This window comes from Mytilus edulis, chromosome 4, assembly GCF_963676685.1.
Source record: "Mytilus edulis chromosome 4, xbMytEdul2.2, whole genome shotgun sequence".
NCBI classification, from domain to species: Eukaryota; Metazoa; Mollusca; class Bivalvia; order Mytilida; family Mytilidae; genus Mytilus; species Mytilus edulis.
This window is the reverse complement of record NC_092347.1, coordinates 72,504,377-72,531,004: the sequence shown is the minus strand read 5'-3', so window position 1 is coordinate 72,531,004 and position 26,628 is coordinate 72,504,377. Positions and strand designations below refer to the sequence as shown.

Sequence of the window (26,628 nt, the reverse complement as noted above, 5' to 3'; positions counted from 1 at the left end):
TTAATTTGCTCACCTAAGGATTCAAAAATAACATAAACGGTACCATTGTTTTGCACCAGATGCGCATTTCGACAATAAATGTCTCTTCAGTGATTCTCGAGGACAAAATATTTGAAAATCAAAAGCCATTTAAAAAGGTGAAGAGCTATAATCCAAAAAGGTACAAAAAGTATAGCCAAAGTAAATTATCATAATTACATATCATACCCCTCTCTCTCTCTCTCTCTCTCTCTCTCTCTCTCTCTCTCTCTCTCTCTCTCTCTCTCTCTCTCTCTCTCTCTCTCTCTCTCTCTCTCTCTCTCTCTCTCGAAAACAGACTCTTTAAACAACAATCATCAGCTATACAATATCTGCACAAATACTTATATGGCTGAAACTATCAGTTGACTCTTTTTAGGAGATATTGACCTTAACAGATGATTTTTTTTTTCAGCTTGCATGTGTTTGGTATAAACATGAAAACATTAATCGTTCATGGACATAACCTGTAAACCAGATGAATTATAACCATTCATGATTACTTTTGACTTGCTTTGTGTTTTGCTCTTGTCCCTTGTATTATTCGATCAGACCAATATATTTTCTGGGCTGTGAATCCTGTCCTATATCACGTTAAAGTGTTGATCAATGTAGTTTCCCATTAAGTTTTAGTCAACTTGAAACATTAAGACACATGTTTATTTTCAGGTAAACTTTTAAATTGTATGCTAAATGAGGATTTTTACACTGTTCACTAAATATTGAAATGTGATAGATGAAGCCAGTACAAGTTTAATCTTTTGGTAAAGGTAGTTAACAAAGAATTAGCGGCCGTATGAATTTGAAACTTAGTTATCATTTTTTATTATGAGGAGAACTTAATTTTGACTTCAAACCGGATCATTCAAGCTTCACAGAAAGGTAATACACTGTTTGAAGCTGTGAAACTGTTATTGCGCTATAGTTTGAGGATTGTTCTCACATTTTCCAGACGTTGAAACATTTTACACATTTCTAAGCTATAATTGACAAGATAAATAGTGAATTGTCACCTTTACATCAGTGGAGCGACAACGTATTCCTTGTACATCTATTTAACAGAAATTAAGATCCCAATTATTGAAGTGTATTGATAGTAAAGTTTAACTTTTCACTTAAGACGCCAAATGTCTCTTTGGAGAGAAAAATAGACGAAAAAGGGTTAGTAATTACTGTATTTACATGAGGATTAAGGAACTGTTTGGGTCAAAAAAATAATCTGAAGTGATTTAGAAATTCCAGAGAGCTAAATAAAAGCAATAGAAGTATACCTCTGTTCAATAGTCATAAATCGAGTTAAATGAAACAAATGAAGGTCACCAACAAAAACTGAGGGAAGCACATCAACTATAAAAGAAAAAAACCAGCACAACAGAAACACTGAACTTATACAAAAACGAACGCTAACATACATAGAAACAGAATATGAGAAAACAATTGCCATATTTCTGACTTGTTATATGACATTTTAAGAAAAAAATGTTGGACTGAACCTACAATAAGGCTTGCCCAAAATTCAAATAAAATCAGGTATAACAGTTGAAGGGTATGTAATAAGAATGAAATGCTCATTCATTGAGGCTTATATGTTTAGTAAGGCTTCTCTTCTATTTAGCTTTGATTGTGTGCAGGAGTCAGACAACCGAATAATATCTATGGTACAAATTTTGTTCTTGTTGTAAGGTTGACAGAATAAGCATGTTGCAATTTTTAATAAAATTAAAAAGGGGCCATTCTACAAAAAAAATCATCATAATACCTGGCTTAAAATATTACAATGGACTCATCAGACTTGACTCAAATAAGTAAAGAAGACCAAATAAAGAACGAATTTGAAGAGTATTGAGGACCTTAAATTCATAAGTGATTTTACAAAATACAGCTAAAGGAATCCTTTCTTTGTGTGTAAAATCCTAAGTATTGCCTACAAAATAAATATTTGACCTTAACAATTACTAAATGCTTTCTAAGTTGTTATACTCTGTACATCTGTTTGTCTGCCTGTCCATCTTATTATATGTTTGTTGCACTTTTCTTTGCAATGTACTTCAATACAGAGCTGTATTAAATCAGTTTAAACGATTTCATGTGATCGTAAATACTTAACTTACGACATCGTGTAGTTAATTATGTTGATATCTTTTGGCATAAGAGCAAATTTACGTAGGAGCGATGAATTAAGTAAGAATGATAATGCAGTAGAGGCACCTTTTGGATTTTAAAATAGATCTAAATGTGTGTACTTATTTAAAATTTGTGTCCCGTTTTTTTCTATTTACAGCTGTGAACGGAAGATGTGACAGAAATGTAATATCAGCATGTTATACTAGGTTTTTGGGTAGTGCTGAAAGTATGCAGGCACAATGTGCGTAAGTATCTATCATCAATTATAAACTCCGAAATTTGTATTTTTTACTTCTGCAAAAAACAAGTCACTAAGAATTATATGCCATGGTATGTTAAAGCTCAGATGTAAAGGTGATTGTTTAAGCACTTTGTAAACACGAAAACTTGTTCAATGGTCTTACAAAATAGTTAGCTGTGTCATATATCGTTCGTCTTCTGTAGTCGTCTGTTAAATATTACAAATAGTATGGGATAGATGTGATGCCTCTATTTATTGACTTACAACAGCTGTCAGAATACTTATGATTTAATTAGTAGACGACCATTCAATATGTACTTTAAATAGGAGAGAATTTAATAATTATACAATAGTGGTAACTAAAATACATCAAATTCCGTAAAACAGACAGCCATTCGTTTACAATTCAGAAAAAATATGAAATACATTAATTTTGGTTCGTGTAATCATCCTACCACTTCATTATTGGAAACAGTCAAAGCATAGGCTAAAAAATAACGAAAAAAGACAAAATAAACACTGTAAAGTTCTTTTCTTATATTACTTGGTTATCAGTGTGTTATTGGAACACACACTGCTAAATATAGTTGTTTACATTTTTGTTCTTTAATCTTTGGATAACAATTGTTTCATTCTTATTCTATCGTGTCTTCTTTTGCGATCATCTGTTCTAAAGGTTTAGTGTGAGCTTTTGCTATCCGTTGCCGTCCATCGTCTATCTTCCGTTATATTTTACGAAGATCATATCGTCTGAAATCTCGCCTGAAAATACAAGCCCAAATTTCATGAAACTTCGTTACAATTATCATTTGCAAGGCCGTAACTACCCTTGAGGCAAGTGAGGCAATTGCCTCACTAAAATTTCGACAATGATTATTTTTTTAAATACATATATATATATATATATATATATATAAATATAATAGTCATTTGTTGTTCTGTCTCAACCTTAATTTCTATAACTTGTCATCATTCCTTTTAAACTATTATTCCTGTATATAATTCAGCATCTCAACGGGTGATGTTTCTCGATTACATTAACCTAGTAACGATAATCATCATGGATCTTTAGTTAAAAACAGGTTCTTGCAGAAAAAGGAAGGTAAAGAAGGAATTATTCTAGTAAACTAGTTTTTTGTGAACAGAGTCTGAGTAATGCATATAACTTCATTAGAACAATCAAATCTCCGTTTCACCAACTTTTGACAAATCTAGTACTGGGCATCGCAAGGGGGCAAATCCTGTCTGCGTATTCATTTCACGAACTTTAAACTTTCTCTTTACAGATAAATGAAATATAAATAATATGAAACATAAATGCATGGATTAGTTTTTATCCATGTTTCTTTAATATTAAAAGTTGAAAGAATATCCCATATTCCAATTTGATATTATTGAGGAATCGAAGAACCTTTAACACAGGATTTTGTCTACTTATTCGGGACTTCGGAATTTCATTTCTTTATACTCGGGGTTTCGGAATCGGACACCTCCAAACCCTAACCCCTAAATTTATAGATTCTGAAACTAAAATACCACGTATAATGGTGCTTACATGAAAGCTTAATTCCCTTTTGCAAACAAAACTGTTACTACCGATGCTGCTACCGAATTGCTGATGGAGAAGGAATTGGAAGAAGACATTGATCATTGTGTTGATGATGATGTGCTACCTTTAGAAACACAGACTGCCCTGGAACAACTGAAAACTTGGAAAAGAGCATGCATGAGTGGCGAGAGATTGTGCGGTCTTGTCATGCTCCATGTTCATCGCGATAAGGATATCAGCAGACCAAATTATGATTCTGAAACGATTTGACTGAACTGGCCATAGAAAAATTTGGCAAACTCTACTGAATCGATGTTTGTTCTATGTTCTGGCAGCAGACCCAAATCAGTGATATTTGGATAATTATCTTACCTATAAATTTAGATAAAGTTGTTAAAAATTTGGTGTTAGTAATTAAAAGTCTTAAAATCTGAAAAATTCATATAAAAAGTGTCCAAATTCAAAACATTATCAAACTGTCTAAAAATGCCTAGAATGCAGGACTTTGCACCATTCCTTTCACACCCTAAAAAAAAAAATAATTTCGCCTCGCTTCGCTCGGCTCAATTAGTTTGCCTCACTAAAATAAGATGCCTAGTTACGGCCTTGATTTGGATTTAAAGTTTTAAAAATGTGGCTGATGACCCTGCTTGCTAACCTACATACTCGCCATGTCTAGAAATAAAACATAGGATGTCTATTATATTAATAACAGTAACGATATTGAAAATCTGACGTTGGCGAACATGTTCTTAATGATAAGGTCTACGTAATGTATGTAACATCAAAACAGTCAGACGAAGTCTTGTAGGAGTTATTGCGCCTAAATAAAGAGTTTGTGTCATTTTCTCAGTGGAGATTAAGATTTAACATATAGCGCTGTTGATTTTAAGTCCAGTGCTCAAGATGTTAAGTCCTGCGCTAGAGGTGCAATTCGGGAGCTGTAAAAAAAAAGTACAGTACTGAAAATATAAAGCGCAGCCGCTGGAGATTTTATCTTATGGCTTGACTTGCGCTTTAAAACCATAATATGTTTACATAGCATATATTAAATATGTTTAGAGTTTTTTAATAGGACGGGACATTGTTCAACTCATTTCTTTAAGCTTGGATTTATTTTATGTTGGCAACTATGGTCAAAATGGCTAAAATTATCAGTGGGAACTTAAAAAAAGTCATTGTCCTCAAAAGATTATTTTCATTATTATTTTGTGTTGAATTTTATCACAGAAGTTAAAGTACACAGAAGAAAGAAAAAAGAAAAAAATGAGACCAACAAATAAGTGAAGTGACCAAAATTCGTTAGTCAACTCTTTTCAGAAGTAATTGCCCTAAAATGATGTTTATTTAAATAATTTAAACGTTTTTATCTAACAACTTGAAGACAATAGATAAACTCATATCTATAAAAAGAATGATCAGTTAAACATAAAATACTAATAAATTCATAAATCCAAATAGTATTATTTGCGATCTCAAGTGAATTTTTTCATAAACAGTATGTTCAACTCAGGGGACATTGAATGCTGTTTCTTTGTTATCTTTAATTTAAATAAACAGAAATTTGGATTCTATCAAATGCTTTGCAAGATAGATTTGGTCCTACATATGTTTAATTCAACACATATTCATATTGCATTGCACCAAAGTTATTTGCTGACTGCATAATGTGAGTGATATAGGCTGTTTGATACCTTTAGTAGTTTAACTTCACACCAACGTGTTTAAGTAGGATTCTTCCAAAATAAATGCCTGTTCAACCATGCTACAGAATAAATGATACAACTGCTATATAATAAGCAGTTTCTTCTTGTGAAATTTTATAAACTTCTTATTTTCATCTTAAACTTTTATTTATAGAGCATACGATAACATCAAGACATGTATAGCACCACATAAAGATGCTTGCGCTGGGGATCCAACACTGGCCACCATAACATCTTTAGAACAGATGTGTGGTAGTGGTGGTTTGGGTGGTGATGGTGATGGTGGTGACCCACCAAACATTCAAAATGGTAATTACTCAGTTCTATTGTCGTTAAATCCATAAATATTTGATCTTTTAATTATTGATTTATCATCTTATGTGCCAGTCATAGTTGTCTTATCTATATGATGTTGAAAAGGCAGACTATGGTGTGCTGCTTCCTGTTAAAGTGACATAGGTGGCATCGACAGTGTATTATTCAAATGAGAACGACAAGTGGCATGTCAATATATTTGGTATGCAGTTGTATTAGCATTGGCATAACTCAATTTCATGGAGATAATTTTCCCCACTCCATCAGTTATGGTGTATTAACTTTGAATCGTTTAATTATGTAAGTTTAAAGGGGACTAACAATGGAAGGTACATTTGGAAAACAGTCGTATAAGCATAGGCACATTTTTTCAGTGAAGATAATTTGAACCCATCCACTCATTGATTGTTTATTGACTTTGAATTTTTTTTTATTTAAAGTTTTTTACATGCAAAAATTTGAGTTTGAATTTGTTAAATGGAACCACTTATGATATGTCATCGGTACTTTTGCAGTTGTGTTACCATCAGCAATTTAATATCCATGTAGGTTATTTGACCATAAATCTTCAGTAATGATGCATCGACTTTGGATGTTTAGCCTAGTTTAGATGTATTGCCATTTTTATTTTAACATTTGCATTGAACTATCTTTTTTTTAAAGACAACGCATGTCTCTTTGTCAACTCTTTTTTAGCATCTACATTCATATTTTACCTATACCCAATAAATTTAGTAAGGTCCCCTTTGAAAAATATCAATTGGCAAACAGCTTTACACTTTAACGAACAGCAGAAATGTATAGAAATTCAATTATAGAGAGATGTTCAAGAAGGGACGAAAAAGCTCATTTCAGGAATTAGTATAGCGTCATCATCCGTAAGGTACATGTATTGGTGTTGTTTCGTCATGAGTCTTTTAATTATTAGTTTATATTTGAATATCCTGGTTATTCTTTTATTGAATTACATTGACTATGGATTTTTTAATAGAAATAAAGTAGAAATGTTTAACATCGGTGGAATAAAGTTATCATATTTGTTAAACAGGTAAACTAAAGGTTATTATTCCACATAAACTAGTGTGATGATTAAATTTCTGCAGTTAATTTTTGGTTTACAGTTTGTGGTAACAAAGGCAGTTTTGTAGTTGAATTATAGCCTTCTTGAAAGTTTTCATATGTGCGTTAGCAGTGGTGCCTTTGGTGCAGTTGACGAATGTGTGTCCTATTTCGTGACAAATTGCGCATTGCTGTTTATTGATCTGAATATCAGATAACGACCTTTCTTTTTTCTATGATTAAGGGGGTGATTTTTATATGTCAAAAAAGTAGCAGAAGCGAGTTGGCTTCCTACTTTTTGAGGTAATTTTCCGGACTTCATGATAATTAATTTGTCTTCAATTTATTTGCGTTATTCGATCAGCGTCCAGTTTGTTGACCTATATTCTTTAGCTACGTTTTGATGTTTTTCTACGGGAAACTTGTTCTAATAAGTGGTACAACAATAAAAGTCATATGTCTGTCCTTACGACTCTACACATCGCACGAACGTATCAGTTTTGTTATAATAATTGCGAAAGCTGGCTAAAGTATACATCGACTGTGAATTATCAAGCAGGACTTACATGTATGTTTATGTAATTGTATGGATCTGTCGATACATGGCTTGCTGGTTCACTATTGTTTATAGGTAAAACCGTGGTATTAATGGGTGTTTCAGAAGTAGTAACATTACTAACCTGAAAAACGGAAGTATTAATTGACGGGTAAATGTTTACTTGTTGATTTGAGTTGAATGTGTTTTACTAATTTGACTGATTTTTATTCTAAATCAAACACGTTCTTATTTTTGCTTAATTTCATCCACGACATCTTCGTCCGAGTTAATTTCCACAATTTTGTTATTTTCTTATTTAAAAATGCCATTTCTGTAGCCAAGAATATAAAATAGCTCTGACTTTCTCAAGTGCTTTATAGAAACTATCACAAGTGTCTAAAATTCTCTCGAGGTCTTGTAATTGTCCCTTTGTGTCCGGAACGAATGACTTAAAGCTCTATATTCATCGTGGTCATGGCAACATAATATCATAAAGTGATTGATAGAAAAACATTCGCCTTGACCATTTGCTAGATGTATTTGAAAGCAATAGTAACTCAATTTACGACGATTACAAATGTAAAACATTGAAATCATTGGAATCTAAATTGTCCTTTTTGAAAATCAAACAAAATATGTCATATACAATTGGTCTTTATCTTTATACTTGATTGGCTTCATAACTATTTTGATCTGAGCGTCACTGATGAGTCTTATGTAGACGAAATACGCGTCTGGTGTGATAAATCATAATCCTGGTACCTTTGATAACTATCTGTTGGCAGTGAAAATCAAAAACTTTTGTGAATCTCTCCTGTCATTGTAGCTTTTGAAAGTGAGAAAATCAATGTCGGATTGTATTGCGGGAACAATAACTTTTCTAATAAATTAATAAATCTAATATATAACAACAGTTTACTATTACAAACCTTCATGATGTTTGTTCCTTTTATTTTTTTTAATTTTTGCCAGATATTGGGAATCCTCGGGTTTCATCCATGAAGTGCCCCGAAAAATGTTATGCCGCTTACCCTATTTTTTTCATAATTTTGTTATATATAGTTTAAAAACCATATTTGAAAATCCTATAAATCCTTATTATTTTTTAATATTTTTTGACAGAAAAAGGGTGTCATTTGTTTTTTAATTTCCCTCCATATTTTCACTGGCTTAGATCTCATAAAAAAGCAGGATCCTGACTTGGGACAGGCACATACATACATAATGCGGGGTTAAACATGTTTGGGGATCCCAACTCTCCCCCTAACCTGGGACAGTTTGGTATGTAGTGGTATTACTATTGGCATTTCTCGTTTAGAATTTAAATGTTCAACGAATTTTATTTTCTTATATCGGCTTGTATGTATACTTTTGTAAAACCACGAAATTGATATCAGCGAAAATACCATGTTGCCTTAGTTATAAAATCTGTATCAGTCTTGTTCTGTACAAAGCAGCGTATATAAATGACTTTCAATGTTAATCTTACAAATTTAACTAGGCATGTAATAGTTACAGCTAGATGTTAATTCCCTATGAAAATATTGAGATTTGCTTTTACTGCCTATGAAAAATAGCTTTTATGAATTAATTCAAATTTGTAAAATAACTTTCATACATAATTGAAACATTTAAACTTTTAAATTAAATTATGTATATTTTTTTTTAGAATGTGCTATTTCTAAAATGATGACATGTGTTCAGATGCTTCAAAATTTGGTAACAGAGAATTTCGAAGGATTTCCTTCTGCTCAGCAAATTAATACAGTTTGTCTGTAAGTTTATATTTCTTACACAATTTCTTCTGAAAATTGTCTTCTGGAATGAAACTAACAAAAAGGTTTCAGTTTATTATTAATACCATTAAAAAATAGGATTTGAAGAGTTTTGGTATATGTTAATCATGTTAATGATTCAGTAACCCAGCAACATAATAAAGTAAATTCAAAACAAAAATCAATTTTTTTCTGTGAAATGTATGATTATGAACGAAAAAGGTGTACGTATATTTGCACCTACAAAAGTAGACTGCTTAGTGACATTTTTTTTAAATTTAAAAGTTAACAAATGTATACATCAAAGCTTCATAGTTAATCATAATTAAAAACACGTATTTAAGATGCAAAAAATTTAAGCACATACTTCAAACTTTTAAACCCCTTTGAAACAAATGTAAACACTTCAAATATACCAACTTAGCCATTTCTACCTTCTCAAATAACGAACTAATTTGCAATTTCAAATTGGATCAGTAGAAGACCTACAGAAACGCCATTACTATTATAATGCATAACAAAAATAATTAATGCCTAGTATGAGTAAAAATCAAAACATTATTCAATTTCACTATCACAAAACTTCATGAATTATCTGTCCACTTTTCCGTTAAGTCAAAACATAACATCAAACGAATGACCACTTTCAAGCAAAAGTTTTCCCGTTACGTATACGCAGGAAATTTGTATAATATCGCATCTAAATGGAGTTTTGAGGTAAGTGAACTTCGTTTTCTATTTTATTGCATTATTTGCACAATTACGGATTTCATCAAGTTAACACGATGGCTCACTGGTCAGTACGACCTGACAATTGCCGATTTGAAAGTAAAAAGGAATCAACGATGAAAAAAATATTTGGGCTGCGAACAATCAGGATAAAACATTTTACAAAGGTTATTTTTGGTGATTATTCATTCAAGACAAATATTGTTTCGAAACTTTGAGATTAATCTTACATATGGTAAAATAGAAAAGCCAAATACACGGCACACTTACAATCGTCTTAATTGTTTTAGATTACGGTTTTGTTATACCGGCATCAAAATAATTGATGAGATCCATAAATTTATTGTAATTGTCATACTTTCTTGCCATATTAACTCTTCCACCAAATCTTTAGCTTTAATTGAGTGTTACTTATGTAGAAATTTTTTTGCAAAGGATTGCTTTCGCTTATATGTTTCGATTGATGAGGGTAGTACTATACCTTTTTTGATCTGTTTGTGGCCTTTTTCAAGGTGTTGTTAACTGTTGTCTCAGATAAATGTTAACTGTTAACTGTTTTCAACCCACTGTGGCAACTGCTATTATCATTTTTGCATTTGTTGTTAACTGTTTTTGTCAAAATCGAGGTGTTTTTGTAAACATGATAACGGACCCCTATTGCCCCCTAATTGATATAAAACTGCAACCTATCAACTTCCAACTAATGAACTTTCAATTACTAATAATCCCTTTGCCCCAAATCTCGCCTGTAGGCTTGATGGCGACAACCATTCTTTGATTGCCCGTATGAACCTCCAGACTTGTTTTACTTCCCAAGCTGAACTGTCATGATAGCAAAGACTTCAAACATGCAGTTCATGGTCCATTAACTTTTCTCAGATGTCTCTATATGAACATATGACACTTTAAAAGCCGTTTAAGAGTTTAAAAATCGGACATACATGAAAAGTAGCCAAAATAAGTTGGGGGTGGGAATCTTTTCATGGTCACTACGTAACGGGTAGTGACTGTAGGTATAAACTATTATCACAAATGCATGCATAGGTGGTACAGAAACATAAAGAAGTATAATACGGCCAAAAAGGAATCTAGTCTGTAAGATGTAGGTCACCGTTTTGTTAAAAATCCGTAAAAACGGACATTTAGGCAGACCTGACTTGACAATAATAATTCCACAGCAAGACACTTAAAAGTCCCATAAACTCCCAGTAAGCATGAATGGACTGCTGTATCTATAAGGTAATACTTGAATGACAAAAAAAACCAGTCTGGTTAATGTTCACATCTCAAGGTCGATATCTTAATGATACATTTATTTTTGTAACTTCAAAATAGAATACAGTGGTTTGATAAACTAGCATTAGTATTCATGTACAAGTTATGCATGACATTGTTCATCAATCAAATGTGTCTTCAATGACCAATTTGAAATTTCTGGTCCTTTTTATAGCTGACTATGTGGTATGGGTTTGGTTTTACTGGATAACGTTACTAGTATATTTTACCAAAAGTAAAAATACGAAATACTGAACTCTGAGGAAAATTCAAAAAGGAAAGTCCCTAATCACAATTTATTCTATACACTGTTGAGTTTGAACTCAAAGTTGCTATGACTCTTTATAAACTCAGATTTAAGGTGGACTGAAAATTACCTTTTGCAAAAAATAGAAGCATATAATTGTAAGGTATAATTTGAAAGACAATCATTTTAGTTGATACCATTCTTTTGGAAAAACTGATAAAAATGAAAATACTGTTTTGCTCTGAATGTTATTTAATTATAAGGTAAAATGCAAGAAACATTTTATTTATCATTTATTTAGAAATTTCAAAAGTTTCAAGAATTGTATATCTCCAATCGAAAGAGCATGTGGCGCTATTAGAACGGTTCAAGCACAGCAAATCATCAAAGGCATTCAGGCAGCTGTTAGTTTGACCGACTTGATGTGTGGCTCTGAATTTAAAGCAGGTAGATTTATAGAAGATGGGAGAAAGATACCAGATCTAGAGGGACAGTCAAACTCATTATGTCAAAAATCAACTGACAACGCCATGGCTAAAAATGAAAAAGACAAACAGACAAATAATAGTACACATGACACAACATAGAAAACTAAATAGTTGATCTTAAATGAACTGATTTCTTTTAAATTGTATGCTGTAATTGTTTTATTTAATACATAAACTTGTTATGTGTGGTATAAATATACATATCGGAAGATGCTCTTTACACCAACATTGTTCACTTGTTCAAACTATTGCCACATGGGTTATAATTGAGGTATTTACTGTGATCCAAATAAAGGCTGTTCGAAAATCATAAATCGATTGAGAGAAAATCCGGTTTAAAAGCTAAAACCGAGGGAAACACATCCAGTCGAAAAGGAAAAGAACGAAACAATAGAAATACTGTAGAGAACAAAAACAAACGACAATGCAACACACATAGAAACAAACTATAAAACGGAAGTAAAACCTATCCGCAAATAAATATTTAATATTTATAGTGGTCAAAAGGATGGAAAAATTATGCAAAATCAGAATAACACTTTTTAATTATTATTAGGTGTTTTATGCATAGTTCTAAACAAAGACCTTCTGATTCTTAGAAATAATAATTTTGATACAAAAAACCAAGACAAAAATAAAACCAAATTCCTCTCAAAAGCGCTTTTAGATATTTCTTATATAGTGAGGCAAACATAGTTACATTTCCTCTAATAATGAGATAGAGATTATAGATTCATTTCACATTTGTGATTGAGTCGAGTTTAATTTTGTTAATTGTATCTATTTTACTGCAGAAATCTATGCATTCCATTGAACTAGTCTAAGATATTGAGAAACAACATCATAGGGTAAAAACTGGGGTTGATCTAGAGTCATCACCTATTTTTTGTTCGTGACAAATTTGAATTTAATGATATGTTTTTTTAAAAGATAAGACAAATGTTAATCTTATAATTTATTGTTTCGAGAGCAAACTCACATGTAAATCTGGTAATTTGGTTGGTTCCTTCTGTAGCATACACTTGACAAAAATTAATTGGGTAATATGTTGTTTTGGGAGACATGACAAAGTAACTTTGTAATAAGTTGTTTTGGAAAAAATGAAAACTAAAAGCTATATGGATATCATGAAATACTGATTTTTCAAATATTTCTGACATTAGTTAAATTTTCAAAGAAGTCATTTCAATTCATTAATCGAAAAAGTGATAACACAAATTCCAAAAAAATACTGCGCAGTATAGCAGACCAGATAAAGAATCAGCCGCCAACAAACACATTCATACTTACACGAAAAACATTGCTCAGAATTTTAAACCTTATACTAGTTAGTTAAAAAAATCAAAGTTATTTTATTAACTGAAAAGAAAACATTCTGCGTATAGAAAGGACAAGACTAGTTACAATTTTCTCCTTTAAATTAAACTGTTTTTAATACTGTATTGCAGACATTAAATTATCAAAACAAATTTTTGTGAACAGGTTTTCTGAAACATGGTATGCAGTGCTTTGATAAAAACTCCTTCAAAAATGCAACTCGAAATAAATGTGCTAGCATGATGGCTCCACGACCAGAAACATCATCGTTATCTCCTTCTCCCGAATCCAAAGCTCGGGAATGTCGGTAAGTAAACATAGTTTTTGTCAGCTAATGTTCCTTGACACAGATAACAACGAGAAAACCTTGTATAAATGACCAAGATCAAAGAGTCTGAGCTATGTTTGCTGTTAATAAAATACAAGTTGAGTAAAATGTCATTTATTCAGAAATTAATTTAAAATGCAACTTACATCTTAACAATTATAATAGTACTGCATAAATGACAATGACTTTAATAAGCAAAGGTGGGGTTGAAAAAGTGCCACACCGTAACAAAATAAACATAAAAAAAAAAATGACAAAAATAAAAGTGAGTTGAAAAATTAACTCACCAACATATGTATATACAAATTATATAAACAAGTATACATGAATATTGTAATTAATTCATGTTTAAAGAAAAAAATAAATGTCCTATATAATAACACTTAAAAGGGAGGGAAATGGGAGGGTTTTCAGATAAATTCAAAACGGTCTTTTCTTTCTCCCAAAACAAAGGCGAATGACCGCATGTCCAAGCACATGTAGAAATTTGATATTAATTACCGATTTTAAGAACTGACCAATCAGATAATGTAATTAGATGATCATGCATTGAACATGATGTAGTCCTTGACCTCATGTTGATATACTTAAACAAAGAAATGCCTTCTACACACATGGCATTAATAAAATCAATATTATCGGAAATTCCAGCCAAAAAATCTTTTATTTACAATAAATTTTATTTTGTCAGCTAATGTTCCTTGACACAGATAACAACGAGAAAACCTTGTATAAATGACCAAGATCAAAGAGTCTGAGCTATGTTTGCTGTTAATAAAATACAAGTTGAGTAAAATGTCATTTATTCAGAAATTAATTTAAAATGCAACTTACATCTTAACAATTATAATAGTACTGCATAAATGACAATGACTTTAATAAGCAAAGGTGGGGTTGAAAAAGTGCCACAAATCCCAAGAGGGATCCCCAACCGAGGACTCTGTATTCAACTTAGGAACTCCAGAATTAGAAAATTGAGCAAGCCATGTTGACCTCAATAAAAAACACCAAAAATTGAATAAAATATACTCTTTTTAACTTTAGCATTTCAGTAAAAGTGTAGAGCAAACCATGTTGACCTCTACAAAAATAATAACACATATTATAAACAAAACAAAACAAAAAAGAAATGATATATAAGTATACAAAATAATCATTGATAATTAAACTTGTAAGGAAAGGTAAAGCAAGCCATGTTGACCTCTACCAACCAAATAAATACCATTACATATAGTAAATGACTGAAATAAAAAAAAAAAAAAAAAAAAAAAACTTAAATTTGCAGAGCAAACCATGTTGACCTCTCTAAAAGTAAATACAAAAAATCACAATAAGGTAAAGCAAGCCATGTTGACCTCTACCAAAGTACTTAATAAGCGACTGAGATTATATTAAATCTAAGTGTGAAAATTATCAAGTCGAATATAATGTTGAAAAGCGTTCGACTTCCATCTACCCATGCTTTGGATCAAGGCTAACGGCACACCTCTGGCAGCTGCAGATGTCGCAGCTCCAATTCGGAAACTGTGGCCTTTATAAAAATTAGTGTCTAATCCTACGAAATTAAGCAAACTTTTTAGTGAAGAATTGAAATAAAAACCCGAAACAGGTTTTCCACATTTAAATCGAAATAAAGGACCATGTGGACAATTTTGTAACCTTAGATATTCCTCAATAGCTTTAACAGGACATAAATAATTTTCAGGACGTCTAGCTATTGATAATGTCTTACTCTGTAGATTACTATGTTTGTAGAACTTCATAGTAATTGTCATATTGCTCACATGACCATTTACGCTTTCAAACTTTATATCTTCCCTTTGAATTACTCTATAGATTTCAGACTCAGTTTTAACTGCAATTTCTCCAATCCTTAAGAAACAAAAATAAGCTGTAGACATCATAGCTTTTAACAAAACTTGATTATAAATGCCTACTATTACTTTTGGTAAAGCCTTAACCAATTTTACAAGAATGTCATAGGTTATTGGCAGCCGTGTATCAACAGAATGTCTCAACTGTTTTGTACCTTTTGACATTTTTTTAATAAAAAATGTGTCTGTTGGATCCTGTAAGAACTTAATTTTATGCATAAAACTGATGGCTGATATGTAAGACGCAATTGTAGATGGTTGATAATTTTGAATAAATAAATGTGAAATAAAATGAGCAACCATGACATGAGTAGATGGAAGTACATTAACTCCTGGAAAATATTTCTGACAAAAATTTGAATACACACTTAGCATTCTATTATATGATGACTGAGTAGCAGCAGATAATGATGCACTAACAAGCTTATCAGTCATAGATGCAAAAATTGAGGTGGAATGGCCACAGGAGTTGGACTTAACCAAGGAACAATCTGATGAGCTTCCTGAAATGAAAAACGAGACAACAAGTCACAAATAACGTTTGTTTTCCCAGGAATATGTTTGGCTCTAAAATAGATATTGTACTTTAATGCAGCTAACACTAATCTTCGGATCAGTCTCATAATATTCTTTTCCCGAGATGATGTCTTATTTATAATTTCAGCAACAGCTGAATTATCTGTTAAAAACAGTATTTTATGATTTGCTAATAGAGGGCCCCATATATCAATAGCTAACACAATCGGGAAAAGTTCTTTCACTGTAATGTGTAAATCAATTAACTCCGGTGGCCATTTCCCTGAAAACCATTTGCTGCCAAAAACTGCAGCAAAACCACCATAAGTACCTGCAGCATCAGAAAACAGTTTTAAAAAATCTGATGAAACCCATTCTTTGAATAAAAAACAAGATTTACCATTGTAATTTTCAATAAAACTGTACCATAACTTAAGATCTAATCTTGCATCAGAATTCAGATTGATTCTATAATGAGGAGATGTATGACCTATAGTCAGATCAAAAAGCCTACGTAAAAAGGCTCTCCCAGGTATGATAACTCCACATGCAAAATTTAAAAGACCCAATAAGGATTGCAATTCTCTGAGTGAGATACTGCGTTTACATTTGTATTTACTTAATAATTGCAAAATTTTTTCTATTTTCTCCATAGGTAATCGAGCTACCATCTGAGTAGAATCAATTTCAATACCGTAGATAGTAATGCAAGTAGTAGGGAGTTGTGTTTTTTCTGATTTGATGGGTACCCCCAATTTATCAGCAAGACAAAGAAAAGTTTGTAATGCACTATAACATTCATTTGAGCCAGCTTTTCCGACAAAGAAAAAATCATCTAACAGGTGTGATACGCCATATATTTGAAATTTAGCATTTAAAATCCAGTGGAGGGCTGTAGAAAAAGCCTCAAATAGCTGACACGAGGACGAAGCCCCCATGGGGAGGGATACATCATAATAAAACTGTTTGTCCCAATGAAAACCTAACAGATGATGATCTTTTTTAGCTATTGGAATTAAGCGAAATGCATGTTCAATATCGGTTTTGGACATTAGACAGTTTGATTCATAAGATTGGACTAAATCTATGACTGTTTCAATGTTTTGGTATTGTACTGCCGAAAATTCTGGGGAAATACCAGAGTTTACAGAGTCACCCTTAGGATACGACAAATCATGTATTAATCGATAAGAATTGGGTTCCTTTTTTGGAACTAAACCCAAAGGGGAGCATACAAAAAGAGGGAAAGGGGGCTTTGTAAATGGACCCTTAACTCTGCCTGCTTCAATCTCTTTATTCAGTTTCGATTGCACAACATGATAATTTTCCCTTGCACTTTTATGATTTGGAGGGAAAATCTTCTTATTAAGAGATGTAGAAAAACAAGAATTAATTGAAAAACCAAAAGAAAAACCATGAATCAATTTATCTTTCAACTGGGTTTCATAACCTACTAAAAAATGTTCCAAATTTTCAACCTTTATTGGTGTTGGAAGTTTTGACAAAGTTTGCCTGTTTTCCTTTTTGCTCTGGACATGTAAGGGTACAGTGTTTCTTGCTGCAGTGTACACATTGGTGTTTGAGTTTACAAAACTTTGCTGTGCATTCCCCTGATTTACAGAAGGCCCAGCAATAGCCATTTGGGAATTGATACTGATGCTGGGCCCTCCTTTGAAAAGAATTTGGGGCTGAGTTTGAGGTTTTAGCATACGACTTCTTATTTTGACCTGAAAAATCAGATTGTCTTTCATATAAAGCAGCAGATCGCCAAAGTTCATCATTGATTTGATCCCATTGTAACCCTAAAATTTTTCTTATCTTTCTAAATTTCTCATCATATACTTTAGCGGCTTGGAAACCCAAGGACTTGCATAATGACCGTACATTAAAACCATATTTAATCAATGCTCTAGCCGACCTCAAATTCTTTTCAAGATATATAGACATAAATATGTCAAAAGCATTTGTCCATTGGTGAATGGACAAAAGCTCTTTGTTAGACTTCCTATTTGAAATTGTTATATTCAAATTCTCAAATAATGTTGATTCATTACATGTATCATCAATGTTAGAAGGTAATAATAAAGCAAAATTTACATAGTTATCACACCAAACATCAGATTTAACCTTATTGCTGACATGGTAATCTAAAGGTATAGAATGTCTCAACATGTCACAAGCATAAGGATTCTCGGCATACGAGTTAGAGTTTAACAGCTCACCATCAGAAGACGTGTTAATATTAGGATCTGAAGACAATGGCGGTTGGAAGACAGCTAACATTTGTCCCTGAGAGTCATTATTTGATGAATTTTCTGGTTGTGTGGATGATGACGACAACATACCAGTTAAGTCATTAATTGGAACTGCTGTATTGTCTTTTACCAGTTGCACGCCGGAACTTTCAAACTTTCGGAATAAAGCATCAGCAATGTCATTTGCTGTTGGAACAGACGGCTGTTCAGTAATTGTTTCAGGAACAGCTCGTCTGGTCTTGCGTCTCCGCACTGGTGGCCTGTATAGTGGTGGTATCTCACTTTGTTCCTCCACTAAATTTGGAACATCTTCTTCAATGCTTTGAGGAGCAGCCTTTCTTCTTGTTCGGCTCTTCTGCTTTGGCATTTTGCTATAAAAACATAAAACAAAAACAAAATAAATAAAAATAGAAATCCTGTATATCACAGAACTTTAAGAATGTTACTACAAATGTAAATAAGTATAATTTTTAAACCAAAATGCTTGTCAATAAAATTAACATAGTTGATATGATGATATATCTAGCAAAATGTACTCATGTTAAAAGTTAAGTTTGACTATGATACATGTATGCTAATTATTACTCCAAAACCAATTTTATAAAACCAACCAATATGAATAAAATTCTTTAATAGTACCAAAATCGATCCCTATTGTGACACAACCATTATAGGGAAAGACATAATTTATTCTCTGATTAAATAATTAACCTAATAATATACTAAAATAAAAGTATATAAACCATGATTATGGATAATCAATATTTAAATATAAAAAGAGACATATTATATTATATAAATCTGATATAAATGATGTAACCAACCATAATTATTTACAAATAAGACATCTTTCATGTCACCAGTGTCACAACCATGTGCGTATAAGCACAACCATGTGCATATAAGCACAACCACGTGCATACTAAGCACAACCACTCAGAGATAATTTAGATTATAAATCGTTACAAAAGGTGATGGAGTAATAATATGCAAATAATTCATAGATAACTACATAATTATAGTGTATGCTTCTTTTCTTCATATGTCCAAATAGGGACAATAAGTTTATAACAAACGGTAATTTGCAACGCATGTTTGCTCGACATTACATGTTCGTGAAAGGCTACCAACAGCAGCACGGACACTTCTAGCGTATATTTCCATACCTTCATCATTAAGATGAACTTTATCTTTTAATAATAAATCTGGGGTGTTCTTCCACAACCCCCTATGATGCCAGAAAGTCGCATTGTCTCTTTCTTTTAATAAATGACTAAGTTCTTTGTTTACAATGTAAACCTTGCTGTTATAATAAGCTTCCGGTCTTTCGGAATACCTCGGGAGAAGTTGACCAATAACCACGTGGTTAACATGATAGCAATTTATTATGTAATCGGCAAAAACACTGATATCTCTTGCTATTTTCACGGGCTCATTTTCAGAGGACAAATCGTTGCCTCCAACCTGAAGAAAAACCGAATGTGGCATATATTCTTCAATTATATGCATATATTGTTGCTTTTGAACACATTTATTACCGGGGCGAAGAGTCCCTCCCCCCAAACCAAAAAATTCCACCTGGATGTCGGTTCCGTCTAAACCTAAATTTAACCAACCTCGATCACAGTTTTCATGAGTAAAAGTTTCTAAACGACGAATATAAGAATTATCAAAAATTAAGGCACGCCGGACCATGGTTCAAAAGCAACAAACAATTCAAAAATAAATAATAATAAATTAAAAATTAAGTTATTAAAAATATATAAAATAATAGTTAAGGTTCGCTTTTACCTTCTAATCTGTGGATTCTTCGATGAATGCCTTTCTACAGTTTATTCGGTTTTTCAGATAAATTCAAAACGGTCTTTTCTTTCTCCCAAAACAAAGGCGAATGACCGCATGTCCAAGCACATGTAGAAATTTGATATTAATTACCGATTTTAAGAACTGACCAATCAGATAATGTAATTAGATGATCATGCATTGAACATGATGTAGTCCTTGACCTCATGTTGATATACTTAAACAAAGAAATGCCTTCTACACACATGGCATTAATAAAATCAATATTATCGGAAATTCCAGCCAAAAAATCTTTTATTTACAATAAATGTTAATCTGTGCAAAGCATTAAGATAATATTTGTTTCGCTTTCGACAAAAGTTGCAGAATACGAGACATGTTAAACCAAAGGCAGCGGCACCGGTGTTGATTTAAAAACTTAATATGTCAGAAAGTAAGACTAGCTGGACCTTTTCAGGTATGATGAGTTTGTAAAAGTATAAATTATTTGAAGTACTCAGAATGTTCTCATCCAAGGCATGATAGATTACCTCAACCGTAATTGACACAACGTTTTTTTCTAATTTTAGGCTTAAATGTTATTCATCTTTATACCTCTTTGACTTTCTAACTATTTTGGTCGAGAAAATGTTAAAACGCAAAAGCAAAACAGTAACAATGTTTTCCATGTTCAAAAGTGATTAAAATAATACAGCAAGAATTAGGTTATATTGATTATGATTCAGAAACTATCACTTGGTCTATAACTATTTGGAATATTTATTAAACAACAAATTTCACATATTAAAGAAAATGAATATTAAAAAGCATTTCCTTTCCCTCTGGGCGATCCCGTTTTTTGATTGATCGAAGACTTCAATGTGTCAATACCTTTATTTCGCGTATAATCAATAATACTCTTGTATATATCGCTATTTTACGAAATTGATCTGACTGACTGATATTTCGTTTTTGAGCGGAGTCGAGTTGATATGACAAATTATCGCTAGAAACTAAAGGGGCACGTGGCGTTGCTAATGAAATTTAAATGATATTGACAGTGTCTTCATAGGTAAAATAGCGATACACAGATTATCATTGGTCATCTCAACTCGATTGCTTTTCTCACTTTCGCCTTACCGGCTCAACCGAGAACATCAATCTCGTTACGATGATCAACGATAATCTTAAATTATTACAATATCATCTGTAATATTGTTGGCAAATTATACTTTTAGGCGTACAACACAGATGTTTGAATGTTATGCCCAGCAGGTCGGGGCTGAGTGTGATAAGGAGGCAGTAGCGTTTTTTCTAGAAGTTAAAGGCAGATACATGAACTTGATACAAGGACACCTTGGTTGTCAAGCAAGTGGTAATTACAATTTGTGTATTTCTTGTCTTTAATGTTTGCTAATATGCCTGGTCTATATCCAATTTTCTGCTTCTTTGTGACATATTTGAATGTTATGCCCTGCAAGTCGGGACTGAGCGTGATAAGGAGGCAGTAGCGTTTGTTCAAGAAGTTAAAGGCAGAAGCATGAACTTGATACAAGGACACCTTGGTTGTCAAGCAAGTGGTAATTACAATTTGTGTATTCTTGTCTTTAATGTTTGCTAATATGCCTGGTCTATATCCAATTTTCTGCTTCTTTGTGACATATTTGAATGTTATGCCCTGCAAGTCGGGACTGAGCGTGATAAGGAGGCAGTAGCGTTTGTTCAAGAAGTTAAAGGCAGAAGCATGAACTTGATACAAGGACACCTTGGTTGTCAAGCAAGTGGTAATTACAATTTGTGTATTCTTGTCTTTAATGTTTGCTAATATGCCTGGTCTATATCCTATTTTGTGCTTCATTGTGACATATTGGTATGTGTGTTCAGTGATTAAGATTATTACAAAAGGTTGACTGCTGTATTTTTGACCTATTAAGTCTGTTTGTTTTGTTCAGGCATCGTTGTCAATATAAAGGAGTTTGATTCGACTTTCATACACGTGAAAGGTTTAGCGAGCTATTAAACCAGGTTCAATCCTCCATTTTCTACATTAAAAAATGCCATTCGTTTGATGTGTTTGAGCTTTTGATTTTGCCATTTGACTAGGAACTTTCCGTTTTTCAATTTTTCGTAGTTCAGTTTGTGTGATTTCACTTTTTTCATATGAGTATTTATCCCCAAATATATTAAGTTTTAATATCTCATTTCCCTTATAAAAAAAGTTCCAAATGAAAGATATAAGCTTAAATATTATTCCACTGAGTTGTTAAACTTCCCCTGATTTTCTTGAAATAGGTAAGTTTTTTTTATGCAAACTCATGGATAAGTAAACGTTTGCTCCAAAAAGAGAGACAACAGATACCAAAGGGACAGGCAAACTCATAAATCTAAAACAAACTGACAACACCATGGCTAAAAATGAAAAAGACAAACAAACAACAGCACAAATAACACAACATAGAAAACTAAAGAATAAACAACACGAACCCACCAAAAAACTAGGGGTGAACCCAGGTGCTCCGGAAGGGTAAGCAGATCCTGTTCCACATGTGGCAAGCGTCGTGCTGCTTATGTGATAAAAAATCCGGTAAATAGTCTAGTTCGATAGGTCACATTCATGAAAGGAAAGGGGATTGTAGTTGCGACGTAAGGAACATATCCGATATCATTTGTGAAACGATTATTCCAACTGGTCTAATTGTATTTCACTTTCACCAACAATTACATTTCTACAAACTTGATTGTTATTTAAGTAAACAATGATATCAAAAGAACTTCTTTTTTTTGGGGGGGGGGGGGTGAGGGAAGGGTTGTTTTAATTTTTTTCTAACTTGAAGTGGTAACTTGGCGGGCTGATACCTAACGTGGACAACAAAGTGTAACTATATGATGACATTACTTCACGGTGTAGCCTTTAATAACGTCATGTTAATGTACATCTCGTGACGTATGAAAGCGCAAAAAAAAAAAAATATAAAGTACAATGCAAGTAATGCTGTTTCAAGAGGATGATGTGATAAAATTACTTTTGAAATATGTTATTACATCATAATATATGCAATTGGTTTATGACTATTTTAGAAAAAAGACCAGTTTTCAATAATGCTGATTATTTGTAGCAATCAGTAGGAACAATGTTTTTTCTGTGTGTATTTTAAATATTTGCTTACTTATATATATGACTAAAATTAATTTCGTTCATATAGCCTTTATTATTATAAATCATAAATAATGGTGTTAGTTTATTTGAGTCTTTGATCGATTTTATTTGTATCTTATAGGTAGTGTCAGACTAGTAACGAAGACATCAGTATTCATAGTTTTTCTGTTGGCAGCTTTCTTCATGTACTAGACGATCCATGGAACCATAAACAACATGAAACAGGAAGTTATATTGAGTTACCACTAGATTGTCAGTAAAATGGACAGTAATGACAGGAACAAACAAAACGTGTTTTTTTTTTAAGAATTGTGAATTAAATATGCTTCTAACTTAAGGAAGCTGGCTTCTCAGTTACAAAGTAATTAATTTATCAAAACATGCACTGGCAGATATTGATAGGGGATTAATAAAGGAATCAAAAGAGCAAAAAAAATATATAGGTCACCGTGCTCGTTTTCGAGATATTAGCCATTGAAATTTTGGCGGGAAAATGTTCTCTCTTGACTTTTCATAGCTTTATCATTGACAAAATTAAGTCCTCAAAAACTATTAAAAAGTAATTAAAATTTTATAAGACTTTAACAGACAACTTATCATTATACGTGTAAAAGAATCATAAAAAGAAAAATGGGGGATACCGGGCAAATTTTGTTAAGGCATTCAAATGGATGAAACCAGAGGATTCCGAAAATCTTACCAAAATTCCAAAACACGACAAGCCAGCTTCCTTAAGAATATTAACTGTTTCGATCTTAAACATCATAGGCTTTCACATTTTCAGCTTTGAACATTCCTGATGAAGGTGAATTTAGAAAAGTTTTTAGGACGAACGGAATGTATAACGTGTTCGTTTAATTCAAGGGAGCTGGCTTCTCAGTTTCAAAGTAATTAACTTTTCAAAACACTAACATATATTGATAGGGGAATAATTTAATTTTGGATGTAACTCGTCTTCTGATTGGCTGACGTTATTTTGTTATGAGCCCATAGACATAATTTAGTCATGTGACCGTGACGTCATCAACGTTTTTCAAGGTTTTCTACGGTTTAAAATGGAATTTAGAATTAAATTATAAGAAATGACTGTAATATTTTTTCTGTCTATTCGAAATAACATAAAAAAAAATATGGTGCACACTGTTAAATAACCCGCTACGCGCGTTATCCAGTGTGCACCAAATTTTTATGTTATTTCTTCATAGACAGAAAAAATATTACAGTCATTCCTTAATTAATAAAGGAATCAAAAGAGCAAAAACATTATGTAGGTCACCGTGCTTGTTTTCGAGATATTATCCATTAAAATTTTGGCGGGAAAATGTTCTCTCTTGACTTAACATAGCTTTATCATTGACAAGTTTGAGCCTTCAAAAACTATTAAAAAGTAATCAAAATTTCATACAACTTTAACAGACAGCTTATCATTATACGTGTAAAATAATCATAAAAAGAAAATGGGGGATACCGGGCAAATTTTGTTAAGGCATTCAAATGGATGAAACCAGAAGATTCCGAAAATCTTACCAAAATTCCAAAACACGACAAGCCAGCTTCCTTAAGAATATTAACTGTTTCGATCTTAAACATCATAGGCTTTCACATTTTCAGCTTTAAACATTCCTGATGAAGGTGAATTTAGAAAAGTTTTTAGGACGAACGGAATGTATAACGTGTTCGTTTAATTCAAGGGAGCTGGCTTCTCAGTTTCAAAGTAATTAACTTTTTTCATCTATTATTCTGTTTTTCAGCATTTTCTAACTTGGGTGTGTGTTTGTATATATAATTATATAGTAATCACTTCATTGCTTTAATAACACAGAATTGTAAAAACTTGTTTTATATGGACTATGAAGGTGTCCTCCAGATTTGTTTGTGTAATATTATCATATATCAGTTTGAATAGAAAACTTGTCTGAATGGATTCCTTTATTTCCAGCTTTTAATACAGCTGCTAATTTTAGATTTGCTAAAATTGGCCAAAAACATGCTGCTTTCAATTTAAAAAGTATAAATTTGAGTATAATATAAACTATCTTTTAATGCAAAATAATATTTGATATATAAACACTTTTTGCATAATAAAGGATCAAATTAATTAAGATTCAAAAATTAAGAATTACGCAATTAATGCGTTCTTTCAAACTGTTAATATTTATTGACAATTAAGGCCTAACAACCCCTGTGATTTTGATTAAGACAGGTAATATTCAAAATGTCATTAAAAAAGGGGCGAACGATACCAGAGAGACAGTCAAACTCATAGATCGAAAATAAACTGACAACGCCATGGCTAAAAATGAAAAGGACAAACAGAAAAACGACAGCATACATGACACAACATAGAAAACTAAAGACTAAGCAACACGAACACCACCGAAAACTGTCAACGGTCATATGACTTACTTGACTTCTTTTTGAGATAGTTTTAAACTGCTGTTGATGAGATTTTTGTTTTCTATTTTCAGTATTTCAATTGTCTATAGTTCATTAAAAAACTTTAAATGATCTTTGGAATTTGATGTCTAAATCTTTTTACCAAAATAACGGGAATGACGTGTATTCATTCAATGAATAGTAGATAGTATAATAGATAGAAAGATAATATGTGGAAGCAAAAGTTTAAAAAAGTTTAAAGCCGGAAAGAAATCCTTAAAAGGGGATTGTACAGTGATATAAATATGGAAAGAAGAAATATTATAGTTGCATTTCTACTTTTAAAATTTAAATGATAACATTAATTCAAAGGTTTCTAGCAATGACTTTTACCTGAGGTTCTGGTGATATGTGATTCCTTTGTAGTTGTAACGTTTAACTATAAAACATAGTTTTATGTTCAATGTTTATCGTTTCCTTTTTTTAAATAATTACATTCTGTAAATTGTTTTTTTATTCAAAAATGTATACTTTGTGATAGCTCATAAAAATATCACAGGTTGCGAAGGACTATGTAAGAATAAAATACTTAGACATATCATGACTCTAGTACCACTTTCATGCAAATTTGACCTTAGATGGATATGGCTATTCTTTTTATGTCTTTGATAGAACTCATACATGGCTGTTACTCTGTTTGTTAGTATGTTAAGCACGTGATTCAGCATTGAAAGAAATATTTAAAATCGTCTGACTGCATAGGAAAGCACTTTACGAGCAAAGGGATGATTTCAGCTTCACAATTATGAACTTTTTATTTCTATATAGCAACATTCCAGCAGCGCCTGCAGACGGAGTATATATCTCCGAATTAATACGATATTCTCGGGCTTGTATGTCCTATTACGATTTACTTAAATTACTTGATACAGTGTTGCTGCTCACAAGAAAGCTATCAA

General features: G+C 32.2%; 1 protein-coding gene and 1 long non-coding RNA gene across 3 annotated transcripts in view; one reads left to right on the top strand and one right to left on the bottom strand.

The window, feature by feature from the left end:
* The window catches only part of LOC139520449 (uncharacterized), a 28,196-nt gene extending 1,926 nt beyond the window's left edge, over window positions 1-26,270 (top strand). Inside the window, exons 2-8 of the mRNA XM_071313058.1 lie at window positions 2,300-2,387; window positions 5,793-5,947; window positions 9,220-9,325; window positions 11,878-12,023; window positions 13,547-13,688; window positions 21,375-21,511; window positions 23,415-26,270. Of these exons, the coding sequence (XP_071169159.1) occupies window positions 2,300-2,387; window positions 5,793-5,947; window positions 9,220-9,325; window positions 11,878-12,023; window positions 13,547-13,688; window positions 21,375-21,511; window positions 23,415-23,485 (845 nt within the window). The 3' untranslated portion in view covers window positions 23,486-26,270. The remainder of the gene's footprint in view (window positions 1-2,299; window positions 2,388-5,792; window positions 5,948-9,219; window positions 9,326-11,877; window positions 12,024-13,546; window positions 13,689-21,374; window positions 21,512-23,414) is intronic.
* LOC139520451 (uncharacterized) overlaps window positions 2,624-26,628 on the bottom strand; it is a 70,853-nt gene continuing 46,848 nt past the window's right edge. For both annotated transcript variants that reach the window (XR_011663890.1, XR_011663891.1), the window contains exon 3: window positions 2,624-3,145. This is a non-coding gene — a long non-coding RNA (uncharacterized lncRNA). The remainder of the gene's footprint in view (window positions 3,146-26,628) is intronic.